This window comes from Camelina sativa, chromosome 19, assembly GCF_030686135.1.
Source record: "Camelina sativa cultivar CO46 ecotype springtype chromosome 19, ASM3068613v1".
NCBI lineage: Eukaryota > Viridiplantae > Streptophyta > Magnoliopsida > Brassicales > Brassicaceae > Camelina > Camelina sativa.
In genome coordinates, this window is record NC_141898.1 from 4,036,535 (window position 1) to 4,055,756 (window position 19,222).

The following is a 19,222-nucleotide window of genomic DNA, read 5'->3' on the forward strand; positions in this document are numbered from 1 at the left end:
TACAAGTCACACCATACTGAATATATAACTTATAAACACAATTTTCTAATCGTTTAGCTGAAAAAGAGATCCTAATAAACAATTTAAGAGTTTTTTTCAAAATAACTAAACAAGTGTAAAAGGTCTCATTGTGAGGTATGCAGCATCACTCACTCACCATAGAATTATCATCTTCCAGTCTTCCACCACATTTTTTTCTAAGAATACAATAATATTTATAATATAACCCACGTGGTAGGGAGATCTAAAATCTTACTTTACATTTTCAATCTACAAATAGTTATGGTCTGGACTGGGCCGAGCTAAACTCTTAACCCAATACGTTTATTGTTCTTGATTTAGGCCAATAGTTCTAATGATATCGTTCGATACCTCTTAGACAAAATAATTTGTTAACCATAATAAAGCAATTGCAGTAAGATGGAGAAATTGACCAAAATGACATATCAGAAGACAATGTCAAATGAACTTATTGAGAGAGATAAAAATGTCTTACATGAAAAGGAGAACAACTGATGAAAATGGGAGGTGCATTATTCTCTCTACTTAATTTCGATACTTTAGAGATTACATTTTATTGATAGGAAAACCAAACCGCTGCTTCAATTCTCAAACTATAGGCAACACTTACCACCAACCTTTACCAATCAACCAAATCCAATCACAAATGACTCCTGCAAACATCCCTCCAGATATACAAAGCACCAACATGTTTCCTAGTGCATTTTGCTCCGGTGCCTAAACCAATTTCATAATTTTATAAAGTATTATCATCATTACCATCTTAAAAAGAAAAAAAAAAAAAAAAAAAAAAAAGAGAGAGAGAGGGGGAAATGGAATTATACCAAGTGACCCTCTGTGGCTGATGTTAGGATACAAACAGTCAAATATCCATTGCTTAATCCCAAAACTGACGTCAAGAAAATCATCCAGACTTGGTTTCCATATGTGGCTGTGAAATAGAAAGCTGGAACCAACCAGAAACGTCCGAATGTTGTTATCATGAGACCTTTTTCCGACTCCATCTTCAACTTCTTGACCAAAGGAACGTATCTCCCAACCAAATGCGAGACGTTGAACACTGCTATCAACATTAGCGGATACCTGTTCCAAGCCGTTTTTCTTAGTTAATTATCTATTTTTCCAAAAAAAAAAAAAAAAAAAACCTTGTCATAGTTAGTATACGTACCAGTCTCCTAAACTGTGTTTTCCCATGTCCTCCAACAGAAACCGAGGGAAAAATCTAAACGTCACTAGATATACCAAGAACAAGTTGATTGCATTACCCAAGTTCAGTAAAAATAAGACTTTGTTGCTGAACCGATCTGATATTTCTAGGGCTTCCTCGGCCTGCATTCATATATAGTTTTTATTTTGGTTTAATAACTAATCATAAACTTTAGACAACTTATAATATAAAGAAATAATGATCATTCAATTAAGATAAATAATGCTATACTTATACTAAATCAACTTATAAAATAAATTTTGATTTTCGTTTAAACATTATTTATTCTTTTAGTTACTGTTTTTCGTCCACCCATAAATTGACAACAACGTACCTGTCTCCTTGGTAACTCTTGTATGCCTCCAGCTGCTAGGTCCCCCCATACAGTCGTCGATCCTTGCGGGACTGCCTGTGCACGGTAGTATTTGACGATCGAGAGCTTGGGGAAAACGTATGCATATAGCATGACGCAAACCAACTCAAAAACGACGGAGATTGCAAAGAACAACACTGCCAATATCGACAAACAAATATGTTATAATTAATCGTAGGATTTAAATTAATAACCAAAATTGACGTATTTTTAAAGAGTATAGATAATACACTTACTAGCTCCCTTGCGAAGGCCATCCCTTGAGTTTTTGAACACTGCTTTTGTGACCTGCCTCAGTCCAGAGGTTAGTGCTCCCGAAGCAGCTAAGCCAGCTAGAAATGACTGATATCGATGGCCAAAACATTAAAAAAGTCAAAAGACTACCATTTTAAGCCAATAACTTCACATATTAAATAAATAAAATGATTTCATCTTTTCATAAATGCATTCAAAGTGCATCTAATGTATAACACCAATACAAACATAAATTACGTTTACCATAAACGAAATCATTTTGACTAAAATACTCAATTTGTGAATTTTTTTCTAGGCAAAAAATATGTAAACTTGAACAAATCAACTAACAATTGGGAGTGTTGTAATTACCTGAACAAACTCTGGTGCCATCAAAGAAAGATCTCCAATCATTCCACCTAGAACATGTGCATCCGCTAAACCAAACGCCGCGCTAATGACACATACTCCAATGAAAGAGCCAATCCCTCCTCTTCCTGAAGTAGATAAATCTAACTGCCTCATAGCAATTTTTAAGATAAATTCACATCCGCAAAAATATTATAATGAGTAAATTTAAACCATCAAGCTTATGATTCCAGTGAAAAAAATCCAAGAAAATAAATATTAAAATCATTGAAAAAAATAAAATATATATAAATAAAAACATTGAAAGAGTAACTCACCACTAGGACAGCAAGAGAACCAAGGGCAAAGAGACTGTATCCAAACAAGTTTCGACGTCTGGTATTTAGGCTTGCCTCTTTGTAAACAAGAACACTAAGTGCTCCGATGGCAAATGATTGGTAAATTATTGCAAGGATTCTCGATGGATGATACCGCTAGAATATTAAAAAAATCAAAACAAAACAATCAAGACGAGGTAAGTGACCAGCTGGTTACAAACAGAAAAGCAGCATATACATATATTCATAAAAACAAAAAAATGTATTGCACTTACGGGGAACATATAAGCATAATAATCCACAACTGTGAGCATAGTGTTCCATGCTAAAAGACATCCATTTCCAAAGAGCCAACAAAGAAGAAGAGCATTGTATCTTCCCTGAAAATAATTACGCAAAAGTTTTTGAGATAATTTCAAGATACAAATTTTTTATATTTGTAGTACATATCAATAAGATATATATATATATATATCTCAAACCTGGTCGGCATTATTTTTTCAATAGCCATTTTTCAGAACTGTCGAAAAGGAACACACTCGAAGCTAAGTGAAAGGTACTATAGTGTATTAGAGAATGGACATAAGCTTGTCTGAAGTTGTCCATATATACATATAGAGAAAATCTCTAAGCTATCTACTCAAATTAGGAAGGAAATCTTGATCATAATCCTATCCTAATAAGTTTTGTGGCGTAAATCGATTGTTTTACATGATTATTATCCATTAAGATTTCGCAAAAATCCTAATACCTAATCCTGATTGGTTACCACAGATAACGTCTATTGACTAATTAGCTCCACGCATATCCATTCAACTCAATTAAGTAAAAATCCAAATTCTAATTGTACGGTCGACAAGGCTAGCTCCCTTTGGATAAAGATTGACCTGACTACATAACACGCGTCTCGACTAATTCGTTTTGGGCTTTATTCTGAATGTTTAATATGGTGTACTTGTAATGAATTTGTATCTAATATTAAATGGGCTTTAGTCCATATCATCAGTGGCTTCAAGGTAGAAGTGGGGGATATGTAACTAGAAAGGAACTTACAAGTGTAGAAAAAAACTAAGAAACGTTTCTACTCTAAATACTTTGAGCAACATTCTATGAGTAGAACTTCTCTCTCATTCTCTCTTTATTTTTCTATTTTTTTATTAATTTTTAATAAAATATTTTGGGGAAAGCAACGACCAATGTAGATGGTCTTATGTTTATGTTGACCCCATACCATGATTTTTTTTTTGAACAAAGACCCCATACCATGATCAATTCATGTTTTTGACCCAAAGATATTCTTTTTTTTTTAATCTAAACTAATTGGTTTTCTTTTTTTCTTAAAGTCTAGTACATTATTCAGACTATTTTTTTCTTCTCATTTAGTTGAGACGTAGAGTATCCTGTTTCATTTTTTCCTACATTCTTTTAAAATTGTTTTAATACAAAATAGCATACTATATAAATGTTAAAAAAACAAATATTAATATATATTTAATAAATATGATTAGTTATATGTAATCACCGTAAACACAAATTCTAGCTTGGACACGGCAGATCATCCTAGTTATATTTACATCATTCTAAATTCCTAATTAAAGATTTGTTAAGAATCACAGACCCCGATTCACCTCTGTAGTGAACCGCATATCGCGACTCTGTCCCTATTCCTCATTTACTTCACAGATCAGTATGCATAACATAAACATAACACAGGGATTTAACGAATTCCCCTTATGCAGAGGGTATATCTCGTGTGGGAACCTTCTCCCACAAACATCCACTATCAATCAACCAAGATTTACACACAGTGTTTCATGTACAAGTTTAGAGAGCTAAGAACTACAGAGAAACCTGAAGAAGAAAACACATAATAGATCTAGTTTTTCTTCTTCCCCTCTCTCTGTTTTTGGTTCAGCTCTCCTCTCCATGTATAACCCTGAAACACCTCCAGAACCCCAAAGAAGCAACTCCACCTTCGTCTCTCATAAGAGTGTCCTGAAGACACCTTAAACCTAAACTAGGTCATATTCGGCTCTCAGCCCTTCAGCACCAGTCGAGCTTCTACTCTTTTATCATGGTTCTGCGCACAGCTTCAAGCTCCATGTACGACGCCTGCACATGCTCTCTGCACTGCACCCTGTGTTTCTGCATCTGCCCTGCACAGCGCCCTGCGCTGTGCCCTACAGCCGCCACCAATGTACCACCAACTTCTTTAGTGCGTCTTTGTGCTTACCACGTTTATCTTCAACCCTAGCTTTCCTTATATAATGAAACCCTAAAACTTATGTCGGTTTAGACCTGCAGACCACACAATCTGAATTTTGTATAGGCTTTACATCAATGTAGGCCCAATTCATGGTTCAGACCAAACAAGTCCATATGAAACAAACATTTACAACAAAATTTATATTTACATCTTAACACCGCTTTCTCAATGACAATGTTGTTTGCCATGAGAAAAGTAGAAATCACCAACGTCGTCGTTCGTGCGTACCACTTTCTTGCGGTTGATTTGGCTCCACATAAAACTTACTACCTACAGATTTATAACTTTTTATATTTCTGTAGTAATTTTTATTATGAAATTATCGTTCTTTTCATATAAAGTATGATTATATCTATTCCTTATGCATATGTAGTTCGTACTAACTAGTGACTTGTCAAAAATTCAAAATTTTAAAAAGCGAAGAAAAAAAATTGTTTGGTGGATAGATTGGATATATATGAGTTGCTAGATGTATGTACGTATAGCCTTGATCGTGAATTTTAATATATCAAATCGCGTCGATACGCACGTGATATAAAAACCGATCCATCCTTCATGCATGGACCGCGTGGTCTCTTACTCTCTTTGGAATGGTATGTTTGCAGCTGATCATAACTAGATATTTGGATTAAACTACCTTCTAAACGTAAAATTACTGTCACTCAGGGGCGGATCTAGGCTTATGAGGAGTGGAGCAAGTGCCCCATACTCATTTTCTTAATTCTTGTAAATTATTAGCTAAGTTGTGTGATATATCTATTAAAATCTACAAAAAATTTCAGTTTTTTAAAATTGTGCCCCAGGTAAAAATGTTATGTTGTGTAATATATCTATTTAAATCAACCAAATATCAGTTCCTTAAAGTTGTGCCCCATACAAAAATGGCTTCTGCATCCGCCACTGCTGTCACTAAGATTATCAGTATGTGAATTAAAACAGATATAGTAAGATAAAATAGAAACCTTGTCATTTTTTTTTGTCAATCTGGTAACCTTATCGTTTAATGATCAAATGGACGGTGAAAGTCTTTTTTGGTCATTGTAACAGATCAAATACGTCATGAAACTTTTGGTATCCATAATTAGGATATTCTTTATATACATGTCACTTTTCTATTAGTTTTAATTTTATTATAATTTAGTATGATTTAAAATTTTAATCTAGCTAAAGACATTTCATTTCTATGAGATGCTCTAACAATTTTCCACATAAATTAAGTAACCATCAATCTTATTGGTAAGTAAAGTATGAGGTAAGTGTGAAACAGTGAAAGTAGTATTTTTTGTTTTGTGTAAATTGGAAGAAAAAAAAACAACTCGCCAAATTTTCCCACCTTGGCGATAAGAAGAAAAACATATACAGTAAAACCTCTATAAATTAATACTCTATAAATTAATAAACACTATAAATTAATAAATTTTAATAGTCCCAAGTCGGGACAGTGTAAAAAATAACAAAATTTGATAAGATAATAAGATAATAATTTTTTTGAAATTCCCATATAAAATATGGTCCCAATAATATCATAAATTAATAATCATGTAAATTTACATATATATATATATATATATATGTTGATATAGTAAAATATGTTTCTCTTAAACCTCATATCTATAAAATAATAGTTATACTGTATCTTCAAACTATACTGGTATAAAATATTCTATAACATTTCATAAAACAGCTAAAACATTTTAAAGTTTTCAATTTCTACATATGCATCATTTACATTTTGATAGTTTGATAGACTATTAAAATACAATAATTGATAATTTTATTCATAAATATGAATATTTATGTCATGTGTACAAGTGAATTTGTCTATAATATTTGTAATTTCTTTTTTATAATAATTTTTAATTATTTAAAATTTAATTCCAATACCATAAATTTACAATATTCTTTAATTTATAATATTTGTAATTTATTTTTAAAAATTTTCTATAACATTTGTAATTTCATAATCTTATTTTGCAAAGATTGTCTCAATTCATAATTTTAAAAAATTAAACAATTAAAAATATACCTGTAAATTAATAATTATTAATTTACACTGTAAAATAATAATTATTAATTTATAGATAAATTAATATAACTACAAATTAATAAAATATCTTGGTCCCAATATTATTAATTTATAGAGGTTTTACTGTAATAACTATTAACGAAAATGTTTTACTTTTACCCATATATATATGTACACATAACACATTAATAACATTTTTCATATTTTGTATGGTTTACCGTTTACCCATACATACATACCCATGAATAGTTGCATTTGACTATAGCTGTATAGCACCATCTAAACCAGTTTGCATATATGTTTTGATTGAAGTAATCTCAAACTCACTAAGAAAACATATATAGTCAAAGTAACCATTTAGTACACCCATTATTTACTCTCTCTTTTTGTTTTTTTTTTTTTTTACCGTGAATAGATAGTTAAAGAAAACATATGTATCTTAGAGACATCACTTATATACCCAGAAGATTTAAGAGGTTATAGTAAATTCATGCATGGGACCATCGTCACTATAGCTTAAATTCGATTTTTCTTCTACATAGACGACAGTCGACACGATCCGCCTCTATCGCTATCGCACTTTTCCTCTCTCTCACAGTCTCGATCTCTAACCTTTTCTATTGTTTTCGTTTAGTTAATTATTTAGTATTTTATATAAACCTTTTCCATCTAATCGTTGGATAATAATAAAAAGTTTCGAACCTTCACTTTTCATTTTCATTATTTTGCACACTCTCTGACTCGAACACTTCTCTTCTACCAAATCAAAACTAAATGGAGGACCATCATCATCAAAACCACCCACAGTACGGTATAGCGCAACCATCACCTCTTCATTTCTCATCTGATCTCTTCGGCTTCAACCTCATTTCGGCACCGGACCAGCACCATCGTCTTCATCATATGACCGACCATGAGATAAGTTTTTTGCCACGTGGCATACAAGGTCTTACGGTGGCTGGAAACATCAGTAACGCTATAGTAGCGAGCACAAGTAGTACTCGTGGTGGGTTTAGTGGCTTTACCGACGGGGGAGGAACAGGGAGGTGGCCGAGGCAAGAGACGTTGATGTTGCTAGAGGTCAGATCTCGTCTTGATCGCAAGTTCAAAGAATCCAATCAAAAGGGTCCTCTTTGGGATGAAGTTTCTAGGTCTCTCTATATTTTACTTTTCTTTCTTCATCTCTCTCTCCAGCTTTATTTTCCCAAAGCTCCCTTTCATTTGGGAAAATTAAGATTCATAATTAAAGATTTTGGTACATTATTATACAAACTTAAATCAGTGAAAGTGACGTATTTTTCATTCTTTTGTTGGTTTTGCCTCATGATCTTCTTAGGATTATGTCGGAGGAACATGGGTACACTAGGAGTGGCAAGAAGTGCAGAGAGAAGTTCGAGAATCTCTACAAGTACTACAAAAAGACAAAAGAAGGCAAAGCGGGTCGACGTCAAGATGGTAAGAACTATAGATTCTTCCGGCAGCTTGAAGCGATCTACGGCGAGTCCAAAGACTCGATTTCTTGCTATGACAACACGCAGTTCCTAATGACTAATGCTCTTCACGATTTTCACGCTCCCAACATTCATCATAACGCTGTCCCTCATCATCAGAAGCCCTTGAGCAATACTCAAAGCCTTAGCATTTCTAACAATTTGAACTCCTCCTCGGAGTTGGATCTAACTTCCTACTCTGAAGGAAACGAATCTACTAGAGGGAAGAGGATGAATTGGAAGGAAAAGATCAAGGAATATATTGGTATTCATATTGAGAGGTTGATAGAGAAGCAAGATTTTTGGCTTGAGAAGTTGATGAAGACTGTGGAAGACAAAGAACATCAAAGGATGGTTAGAGAAGAGGAATGGAAAAGGGATGAAGCAGCAAGAATCGACAAGGAACGTCTGTTTTGGACAAAGGAAAGGGAGAGGATGGAAGCTCGGGATGTCGCCGTGATCGAGGCCTTGAAGTACCTGACGGGAAAGGCATCGATAAGGCCGAACTCTTCATCCCCTACAGAGAGGATTCATGGGAACATAAGCGATCAAACGATGGCAGATGAAGAAAATAAGAGCAAGATGGAGAAAAAAGAAGTAAATAAGAAAAGGAAAGAGACTTGGTCAAGCCACGGTGGGAATCATTCGAGAATCAAAGACAGTATGATGATATACCAAAATCAAGAAACTAGAATTAACGATTGTAGTCGAGATGATGAGCAAGGCCACCATGAAGGTTATATACCTTCAAACTCCAAGGAAGGAAACCCTAGCTGCGACATTGCCATGCCGGCTAGTCCTACAAACTGTTTTCCATTGCTCGTTGGAGATGGAGATCAAAACTCGTGGGAGGGTTATGGTTTGAAGCTAAGGAAAGAAGATAATCCTCAGTAAAGGTAGCTACTTATGCCATTCTCAGAATGAAGAATAAACGGTACTTAATTAGGAAAGATGTCATGCGTGGCTAAACCGTGAGGAATAAATAACAGTGAAATTAGTATAAGATAAAAAGACTTTATATATATTAAATTAGGGGTTAACCAATGATAACGTTTATTTACGACCAATGATCATGTATTTAATTGGTTTTGTAAACTAAAATTTGTATTGTCTAAATATTAAATCCTTTTTTCTATTGTATCCTATATATGTTACGTACGTATATACTCCTAGAGTCCTGGTGTATATGTATTACTTGTTTGTGCTAACTTATTAATTATCCTTATAACTGCTACTCATGCGGTACATAGTATGTTTTCATATAAAGTTAAGCTTATTAGATTTCCAAATCGCAAATCCCATTTTTTATTCACGATCGAGTTGACAATTACATAACGAAATATACTAATACAAGAAACCCATGCACATAAAGGTATAGTATGTAATTTTGGATAGAGACGTACGTACATATTTTCCTTTTAGAATGGTATGTAGCTGAGTAGGTCCGTAGAGAGGAAGAGTAGAGTGAGATTTGAGATCAGAGTGGAGACAGAGTAACTATTTGCCTTTAATTCCTGATTCTTAGAGATACGAGTCAATACACACTTCCCATACATTATTACTGCGACATTTTGATCTTGTCTTCTATACACATTTATTTCATTTGACCACTTACATGGTTCACTCCAATATTTACTATACTGCACAACGGAATTTGAAACATTCAAGTTCCCCTAGCCAAGAGTCAAAACGTAAAAGATTTGTATCGATCACGTTCACGCTAAACTAATATGTGTACGTATATTATTGGATGCTAGTCGTGGATCCAGTTCCAGCTAGCTAAGAGTCACGCTAAACTAGTTTGGGAAAGCTCTAAAAATCCAAACTGGTTAATTTGCAAAAAAACTTATAAATGCCTTTGGTGATTGGTCAAACCTCAAATCAGATTGAGCCATTTGATATATACATTAATTAACTGATTATATAGTCATGATTTTGCAAAATGAGGGACAGAAACTGAGGAGATGGGAAGAGACAATAACTATAAAATAATAATAAAAGATACAGAAACTGGTATGATTTTACAATGAAGAGGTGAGATTGTCCCCTACTCTGCCCACCTATGACTTGACATATCATCAACCTCCTCAATATTTATATTCATAGATAATAAAATAAACATATATGACCATGATTGTTCCCAAATCGAAGAAAAAAACAACAACAAGAGAGAAAAGTTGATAATTCAATACATTTAGTAATAATATGTTCAATATTAGACACGCTAAATGTCATATGTATCATGTATTCATGTTCTTGTATTATCATAGAAGTGAACGGTTTAGCTGAGTCTTTTTTCTCAACTCTGTTTTTTAACCAATCCGGTTTACAACGCCAATTTGTAAGAGAAAAAACTAGGCCTTCTTTGTTTATATTATTGGGCTTATTTTAAAATCAAAGCCCATCATGTTATCCAGCCTAAAAGGAAAAAAAATCTTATAAAGCTGAGGCGGCAAAATCTCGATTCTCCCAAAGTCTCTTCTTCTTTAGGAACATTGTTTCTCTAATGCTCTCTCGATTCGCTTCTGTGCATCGATTCGAGAAGAAAGGTATGTTTTGCTAAACTCTGTAATCTATTTTTAGTAATCTATTTTTAGACCTAAGTCTATAGGATTCGTGAATAAACCTTAATTTTGTTTGAATATGGATACGATTTGTACTTATTAGAGCAATTGCATTTGATTTTCTACCAAATCTGATTTGGAATTAGGGACCAGAAGATTGAAATTAGCTTGAGAGTGACTAAATCTCATCAAGTATGATAACTGAAAAGATGAATAATTGCTGCTGCAAAATTTATGAAATAATAACTTAAAAAACAAAAAAAGATGAGTTCAAAAACTAACATCCATCGCCCAAAACGATGGCAAGGACAAAAAAAAAAAACAAAAAGAAAAGGAAACATTGTTTTTTTTTTTTTTCCTAAGAGAAGTTTCAAGAATCTGAAAGTTTGGTGAAAGCTATGATGACCTTGATGATGTATACCCCCTTTTAACCCATGAATCCAATGTCTTAACTCTATGTTTATGCAATTTGGAGGTGCTTCTTTCCTTGTTTCTTTGGCTTCTTTCCTTGTTTTGTTGGCTTCTTTACTTGTTTTCTTGGCTTCTTTTCTTGTTTTTTGGGCTTCTTTTCTTGTGTTTTGGGTTCTTGGTTGCTTGGTGCGCAGTGCAGTCTTCTCACTAGAGTCTTTGGCTTACGATTCTCCTTGTCGAATCCCCTTACGCAAACATATCCTGCATATCAATTTGCAGATTCTTTTCACGATTTCAATGTTTTCAGCTAACTATTTATATATAATAAGCATAAGACTTTAGCATACCTTTCTCGAAATTGTCTCGGATACTGTCCAATGTTAAACCTATAAAAATTCAGAAAAGCTTTTTCAGACCTGACCTTGGATGTATTGACAGTTCATAAATTGACAGTTCTGTTTTGGATATTTTACCTTTACAAATTACGCTCACAGAAGATCCAAAGTATGCGATTCTCTTTGCTAGTTTCCATATCAGTTTTCTTGGGACGTCAATTGGGTTGATGCTAGAGGCATGGTCAGCAAAAACCTGCACAAAAGTATGCCAAATTGAGCTTGTAGTAGAGTGTTGCTTGTGGTCATTTATCTAAGTTGACTTCAATTTGGGAAAACTTTACGTACCTCATTGGTTTGGAAGTAGGTGCCATTCAGAGGGAAGCCTGCTCTCATTGCTGTCCTGCAAGGTATCTGTTCACAAACAAGTTGTCACCTTTTCAACCTTCCTCATAGTTTTCTACTGATTAAATGAGATTCTCTTGAAAATAGTCTTACCAGTATAGTTCCACGCACTATTTGTGATTCCTCTTCCCGTATCTTGTTGCATTGGAATCATTTCTTCTCATGACATAATGTACTGTCGTTTCCTTGGAAATCACATCTTTGTTTAGGCGGTTGAATGGAGTTTTCAGTTTCACCTGGTTTGGCAAATCATACAATCACATGTTAGGCACTCTTTTATATACATTTGCAAACCCATAATTATGTAGCATTCTGTGTGTTTGTATATGATCTTTGAAAAGAACAATCATGGTCAGTTGTTATTGTGTTTACCTGGCGTCCAAATGGCTAACAGGTAGGGAAATATATCCTCAGCTTCTCGCCTATCAAACTGTAAAATAAAATATAATATCAAACAGTTTGTAAGAAGTGGAGAAGTTGAAAAATTCTTGCTAAATCATAACTTGCAGGAGATACTAACCCCTTCTAGAATAGGATGGTGGTCAGGGAGCTCATAGCTGTTAAAAAATAAGAGAATTAATATGAGACAAATGCTAACTGAGTTCTCAAATTTGGAAGTGGCAACTCACACGAGGTGCTCTGTGCGTAGCCTTTCCTTGGACTTGAGTTGACGTGTAGGTATTGCTGCTGCTTCTGCGCTTAGTACCACCAATTCCGTTGATGTACCAGCTTCCTTGCTGAGCATGATTGTAGGAATCATCTCCTGACTTGCCCAAGGATCATTTTCCAACAACTTAGAATTTAAAACTCTGTTATTGTCCCAAGGATAATCCTCAATGTCATGCATTGTATACTCTGGTTCGGGTGATGCCGGTTCTTCAATGATTGGTACGCAGCTTCCGGATCTTTGCACTTCTTGCTCTTTTTCTTGAGAAAGCAATAAAGATGGCTGGAAATTAACTACAAAGGGTTTGCGTTGATGTCTTCTCTCATGGAGCATTACAGTTGTTCTATCGCTCGCCTCTGGTTCTGGTAGAGCAAGACGTGCACTGCAATATACCACAAGCATAAGAAAATACAAATACCATAGACTCATGATCTCTTTCTCTTTTAAGCTAAAGTTTTTTCACGAATTACGATAGCATGATAAATAGTTGATGCACATGATTGTTTTTGAACGGACCTATCATTTACTGGAAACTAATTCAGTAACTATAGTATTTTGTGGATATAATAACCTTTGTGCACTAGCGTAATGTCGGCACTCCGCCTTCATTGGACATGCATTGCAATTGGGAGCTTTTTTTGTGCAGAAGACCTGTAGAATCGGAAAAGTCACTTTAAGATGTTACCATTCCACAAACAGAACAAGTTTTGTGACAGAAGGAAACAAATGAGATATATATTGAGTTACCTTGCCGAACGTAATGAGATGATAGTGCAATTCATACCTAGAATTGTATTATTTAGTAGCGTTATTAGAGAAGTTAAAGGATCTAAAGCTATGCAAAAACAAAAAAATTACTTACAACGTCTTTTGGTCGAGCTTGCAGAGCCTCGGCCATAGGTACCTCTGAACAGAATCTAATACAGGGTACCTTGAAAGAAAACGGCTTACCTATTGAAATGTTTCATGTTTCCTTTCATAATGATCTTTTAAAGAATTACTTACAGCTCTAGAAGATGCATTTGCAGCTCTTCAGGCAGTGGCTGCAAAGGAACCCATCCTAGTCTTACAGCTATGCGTCCGACATTGGTGTCAACCTACATTTTAAAATATGTAACTTTTGATATCTCTATTGTACATAGTAGAGTATTCTTCACTAACTTACCGGGAATGCAATCTGGTGTAATGACAGAAGTCTAACACACTCAACACTTTTCAATCCCAATCCGTTTATGCTTAGTAGATACTCCCTGCAACCATTAGCAGTCACTTGTCATTTTTTGTTCACCCATGAAAATGCTTTTGAACCATCGGCTATATATATTATATAACATCAAGTGTTGTAAATAATTTTCTTACTTGGCTTTGTCAGGGGGAACATCTCTTAGCCACTCCAAGTCAATGCTTCCATGATCTTCCACCAGTCTGTTGGCCTGCCCAATTTCCAAAGTCAAATTTCACCTTGTTAGATTGTATATTTCAAATACATAGCACAAAAAAAAAAAACTCTTATTGAATTAGTCAAACCTTGATTCTTCCAGCAAGCAAGTTGTTCATCCCTCGTTTTATGATTATATTAGCGATTTTGTTGACGTCTGCACATCGAACAGCATCCCAATCAACTGTATCCCTTGTTCTTTCTGTTTTCTCTCTCTTTTTGCCACCACTTTCCGCTTCCTTTCTCAAACTATCCCAGTCAAAGCTGTCCTTTGGCTTGCTCTTTGCTGGTTCCTTTGAAGTTTTCTTTGATGAGGATTCATCTACCTTGTTTTTGCGCGGTCGACGTACTGGTCTGGAAGTAGTTGGTTTCTTCTTCACATCCTCTTTTCTTGTGTTCTGTTCCTGGTCTTGTGCATGAAGGGTACTCTCCAGTTCTTGTTGATGGCTGGACATATGTTGAACATGAATTTCTTTATAGTCTATGTTTGTGAATGAATCACAACTCTCTACTTCAGGTGGTACTTCATTTAAGTTCAGTTCGAAATGAGAAGAAGTATACGACACCATAGAAAGACCCTTCGAGTTTGGTATATGACCTTTGCCTTTCACCATTTGGGAATCAACTTGCTCATTCACCAAACTTGTGTTAAATGGATCCGACAGCATCATTGTTGATTGGTTTGTAGAACTGATGGAACTGTCACTCGTTTTAGATGATCCCTGACTACAAACAACATCAGTGCCGTCCTCATCATCATCATCATGAATCTCCTCTATGATGACGCAAGTTGGATTACGAATTCTTGGATTCATCATTGTTTCTTGAGTTACTGAACTTCCCCACTCTTCAGGAGATGATCTCTTGTTGAAGTTTCAGTCGAGAGGAAACGCAGCAGCTACATCCATATATGCGGAACTGCACAAGAGAAGAAGTTGATAATTATGAAACCATTCATGTTGCACATATCCTCTGTTTGTTACAAATCTCTTGAATGCATTTTACCTTGATGAATGATCTGCAACATTCTGGGTGAGGAAAACTCCCACTACTGAATCCACAACCGATCCTTTCCAAGGTGAGAAAGTTCTATCGCCTGCAGTAATAAGTTTGCTTATAGACCATTTTGCTTTGTATACAAAAATAAACTTAGGTTTAAATTTCAGCCACGAAGAAGTTAAATAAAAAAAAAAGTACCTTGGACTCTACACATTTGAGCATTGAACGAACTTGCTCGGCCTTTTAACACGTTCCTCTCCTCTTTCCACCAGTTACGTGTTTTCTCATCTGATCCATCAACACCGTTGCTGTGGATACTCAGCATCAAGAGTTTAAAAACTCGTTTGGTCTCAGGATCCAATTGTACTTTCGGTTTCTGCTTCTTGCTATACTTCACCAATGCCTGTTGCTCTTCATATGTCTTTTTGTATAGAATGAGTGCGGTTTCTCTATTATGTGGAAGGCAAAGACCTTCTATGTTGATGTCTAGCTCTTCTAACAACTTAGTGATGGCATCAATTGTCGAACTTCTTTCCCACATGTCAGCAAACGATGTACCTGCATTTCTGTAAGAGTTAGTATTGATTCCAAAAGTTACAAAACTAGGAATCTATTTGATATTGAAAGTGCTTGTGTGTTGATAAACCTTGTGGAGATTGGCGTCGCCACTGCAGGTCTAGTACCCTTGCATTGATTTGGCTTGCTGTAGGGTCTCTTGGACTCCGCTTATTTTTAAACACTTTTGTTTGTATTGGGGAAACGTCAACGATAGCTTTAACCTGCGGAGGTCTGCCACGACGGTTAGCTTTAACCTGCGGAGGTCTGCCACGACGGTTAACTTTAACCTGCGGAGGTCTGCCACGACGGTTATGTACTTTTCTACCACGTTTGTTTGCTACAATGCTTTTTATAAGTTTACTCAGTGACCGGACGTTCCTTGGTCTGGTCACTATGGATGATCTTTTTCTTCCCAAGCTTTGAGAAATGTGTGATTCACTGGGAATGTCTTGTTCTGATTCCTCGAGAGTTGCTGGTCCTGTGTTGACCGGGGACAGCATAGAACCGAGGCCATCATTGCCTTGTTCTGATGAAGACGGATTGATTCTTTGTTTTCTCTTAAAGGCATTGGTTCTCCTTTTCCGTCTTCCCTTTGGAATGTTACTAAATATCACAAGTGTTCTATCGGTTGGTCCTTCTCCACCTGTGTGACCTTCTGAAGGGAAATCTAGACCACAATATTCCTCTTCTTCGTCTTGAACGTCAAAGTCAAGTCGCAAAAATCTGCCGCTTGATCTTTTTGGCCGTACATAACTGGTCTCTTCAGAAGTTTTAGTAGCAGTAGCAGCAGGTGGAGGAGCAGCAGCAGCAGTAGCAGTAGCAGCAGAGGATGTTTTAACCCTTGGTTTAGATGATGAGGCTTTGTTTGTTTTGCCTTCACCAACAACCTTTGGCCTGGTCTTTTTTTTCTTCGGTGCCGGTGTTTTCAGCTGTCCTTTCTCATTATTTCGTGGTCTTCCTCTCTTTACTCCTGCACGAGATCCAGTTTCAAGGATAGACTTCTTGATAGGGTCGTGAGGCTCCTGGTCTGTTTCAGCTAATCTTCTGGCTGGCCTTTCTAATGTGATCGGAGGCAACTCAGCTTCTGTTGGTCGCAGACTGGTGCTCACCATCTCTTCAGGTGTACGATTAAGGTCACAAAGAAACCTCTGTTGAGTTGACACATCATCTGTGGTTCACCAAGACATAAGATATCAGGTAAAAATAGAATTCATATTATGAAACCTACTTTGACTTAAAGGTCCAGTCTAAATCTATTCTCCAATATGTCAAAATTCACAAAGCAAACCATCTAACTCTTCACTATACTATGCTGCAACATGACAATTTTATAAAAAAAATCCTACAAATTCAGGTTTACTCACATTGTTGTGTTTGCATTGTTCTTTGTCCAGAAATGCCTGTATTTATCCCAAGGGAGGATCCAGGGTTTGAAAACAACGGATTAGACTCCATCCTCCTACTATTAATCCATGAATCCATTGAGTATTGAGAGCTAAGTGATGATGATGATGATGATGATGATGCACCAACTGATGAACTTGTGCCGTACGCGTCTGTGTTATTAGCCAGAGCCAATAATTCTGTACAAGACATATTATACAACCCAGGTATTTCAAGACTAAGCCTCCTCCTGAAATGATCAATAAATAAACAATTCCACTTCACATCTTTCCATATAAAGTATAAATTAACAAAAAAGAAAAAAAGTAATTGCAGTGTCACACAAAGATCACACAACCAAAACCAGTTCATCAAAAATTTCCTTTGTTGCTAAACAGTGAAAGATATCTGATTTGTTTTCTTCCTTTTCCACAGTTTACACAAAACAGAATCACCAAAATATCTGGAAATTTTCAGAAGAACAGAGTAAATCACTTAAAAAGCAGTAAAAGCAACAAAAAAAAAACCTGTTTGGTTCGGGCTGTAGATTGTGTTGCATGTCTGGTTCAAGCATGTTGTTAAACCAGATCATTTCTCCTCTTCTTTTGCCTGTGGATACAAAAAAATTGAATTGATTCTTTTGTGGTAGGTGAAACTTCCTCAAAATGTTTTAATTCTAATGTCGTTCAATTGACATAAGAGTAGAGATTTTTCAAAAAGAATAGAGATTTGATTCGAAAATAAAGAAAGTGATCTGAAAATGAGAGCTTGAAGTTGCAGGAGAGACTTACCATAGAGAAAAAGAGGAAGCCAAGTAAGCGAGAGTCCAAGTTTTTGGAGTTTCAGAGTCTTTGGAGTTTCAGAGGCAAGATCCTCGCACTCTAGCATGTGATGCAAAGGTCCTAAAGATAATACATTTGCAAAAGCTACCTAATCAATTGCCAGATTCCTTTGCTAACCCTAAGAGAGTAATAAAATCGTACATACCAGCTTGTAATGCACCATTACGTATTGATGTTCAAAAGGAACACAATAATTAAGTTGCTACAGAGTCTAAGGTCCGTTTGAAACGTGGTAGACCAATAGGTTCCAAAGGTAAGAACCCTCAGAAATCTAAGAAAGGTGCAAATCAAACCGAGGTTAAGGAAATTACAGAAATGGCCGCGGCAAATCCTAAGGTACCGAGTGAGGTTTGGGACGCTGAACCTCAAGGTCCTGAAGATATTGATAATAATGTGTTCTCAATAAATTATATCATGTCTGGAATTCAATGGAACCGGAAAGATGTCGACATCGATGAAATATTTGCATACAAGGTAGCACTTGAAATAAATGAGGATCATGAACCCACATCCATTTTAGAGTGCACTCAAAGACCAAAATGGTTAAAATGGAAAGAAGCTATCGACGTGGAATTAAGTTCATTAAAGAAAAGGAATGTGTTTGGTCCGATCTTAAGGACACCATTCGATATAAAGCCAGTTGGACATAAATGGGTCTTTGTAAGAAAGAGAATGAGAATAATGAAATCGTGAGATATAAGGCACGGCTTGTCACACAAGGATTCTCTTAAATACCAGGAATAGATTATAAGGAGACATACTCCCCTGTGATGGATGCAACGACTTTTAGATATTTACTAAGTCTGGCTATAAGAGAAAAACTGGATTTGCGGTTAATGGATGTTGTGGCCGCATATCTATATGGTCCACTGGATAATGAAATATATATGAGATTACCAGAGGGTATATAGCTCAAAGATAAGAGCGGTTCTCGAGAACAATACTGCATAAAGCTAAACAAATCCCTTTATAGACTGAAACAAAGTGGGCGTATGTAGTACAATAGACTAAGTGAGTACCTAGTCAAAGAGGGCTATAAGAATGATCCTATCAGTCCATATATATTTATAAAGAAGTTTGCAAACAAAGGGTTTGTCATCATAGCAGTATATGTGGATGATTTGAATATCCTAGGAACCTCTGGAGAAATCGCCCAAACAGTCGAATATCTAAAGAAAGAATTCGAGATGAAAGACCTAGGCAAGACTAAGTTTTGTTTGGGATTGCAACTTGAATACATAAATGATGGAATCCTTGTGCATCAAATGGCATATACTGAAAAGGTACTCAAGAGGTTTAATATGGACCAAGCTCACCCAT

At 35.6% G+C, this 19,222-nt stretch overlaps 3 protein-coding genes and 1 long non-coding RNA gene across 6 annotated transcripts; 2 read left to right on the forward strand and 2 right to left on the reverse strand.

Annotated features, from left to right (window-relative positions):
- Positions 1-429: 429 nt before the first annotated feature.
- Positions 430-3,216, reverse strand: LOC104767400 (equilibrative nucleotide transporter 2). 3 transcript variants are annotated; one of them, XM_087501967.1, is made up of 9 exons: positions 3,004-3,216; positions 2,797-2,901; positions 2,522-2,677; positions 2,208-2,351; positions 1,838-1,943; positions 1,563-1,738; positions 1,190-1,350; positions 846-1,104; positions 430-738 (listed from the first exon to the last, which is right to left on the reverse strand). In XM_087501967.1, exons 2-9 carry the CDS (start codon positions 2,833-2,835, stop codon positions 628-630), a joined length of 1,152 nt encoding a protein of 383 aa, XP_087358093.1. In that variant the 5' UTR covers positions 2,836-2,901; positions 3,004-3,216; the 3' UTR covers positions 430-627. The 3 variants fall into 3 exon arrangements, with proteins under 3 accessions (XP_087358093.1, XP_087358092.1, XP_087358094.1); XM_087501966.1 differs by lacking the exons at positions 2,797-2,901; positions 3,004-3,216; XM_087501968.1 differs by lacking the exons at positions 2,522-2,677; positions 2,797-2,901; positions 3,004-3,216 and having other exon boundaries at positions 2,208-2,477.
- A 4,281-nt stretch (positions 3,217-7,497) lies between these two features.
- Positions 7,498-9,448, forward strand: LOC104764696 (trihelix transcription factor PTL-like). Its single transcript, XM_010488280.3, has 2 exons — positions 7,498-7,964; positions 8,150-9,448. Exons 1-2 carry the CDS (start codon positions 7,588-7,590, stop codon positions 9,195-9,197), a joined length of 1,425 nt encoding a protein of 474 aa, XP_010486582.1. The 5' UTR covers positions 7,498-7,587; the 3' UTR covers positions 9,198-9,448.
- A 1,326-nt stretch (positions 9,449-10,774) lies between these two features.
- Positions 10,775-14,222, forward strand: LOC147920132 (uncharacterized). Its single transcript, XR_015591085.1, has 2 exons — positions 10,775-10,852; positions 14,055-14,222. It is a non-coding gene; the product is annotated as an uncharacterized LOC147920132 (long non-coding RNA).
- On the reverse strand, positions 11,013-17,764 carry LOC104767401 (DEMETER-like protein 2). Its single transcript, XM_087501969.1, is given in 20 exon segments — positions 11,013-11,539; positions 11,626-11,664; positions 11,752-11,866; positions 11,959-12,024; positions 12,109-12,251; positions 12,388-12,445; positions 12,536-12,572; positions 12,645-13,064; positions 13,254-13,333; positions 13,430-13,466; positions 13,545-13,613; positions 13,688-13,779; positions 13,848-13,932; positions 14,042-14,115; positions 14,210-15,038; positions 15,126-15,216; positions 15,318-15,677; positions 15,766-16,845; positions 17,042-17,310; positions 17,588-17,764. Coding segments are annotated over 20 exon segments (4,221 nt in total). The 5' UTR covers positions 17,653-17,764; the 3' UTR covers positions 11,013-11,327.
- Positions 17,765-19,222: the final 1,458 nt, after the last annotated feature.

What these genes read in the sequence shown, in the direction of transcription:
- LOC104764696 (XM_010488280.3), top strand. Translation starts at nt 7,588, where the DNA reads ATGGAGGACCATCATCATCAAAACCACCCACAGTACGGTATAGCGCAA. An exon ending in CTTTGGGATGAAGTTTCTAG is followed by an intron (nt 7,965 to 8,149) that starts GTCTCTCTATAT and finishes TGATCTTCTTAG; the next exon opens with GATTATGTCGGAGGAACATG.
- LOC104767400 (XM_087501967.1), bottom strand. Translation starts at nt 2,835, where the DNA reads ATGCTCACAGTTGTGGATTATTATGCTTATATGTTCCCC. An exon ending in TGGCCTTCGCAAGGGAGCTA is followed by an intron (nt 1,739 to 1,837) that starts GTAAGTGTATTA and finishes CGATATTGGCAG; the next exon opens with TGTTGTTCTTTGCAATCTCC. An exon ending in AAACACAGTTTAGGAGACTG is followed by an intron (nt 1,105 to 1,189) that starts GTACGTATACTA and finishes GGCTTGGAACAG; the next exon opens with GTATCCGCTAATGTTGATAG.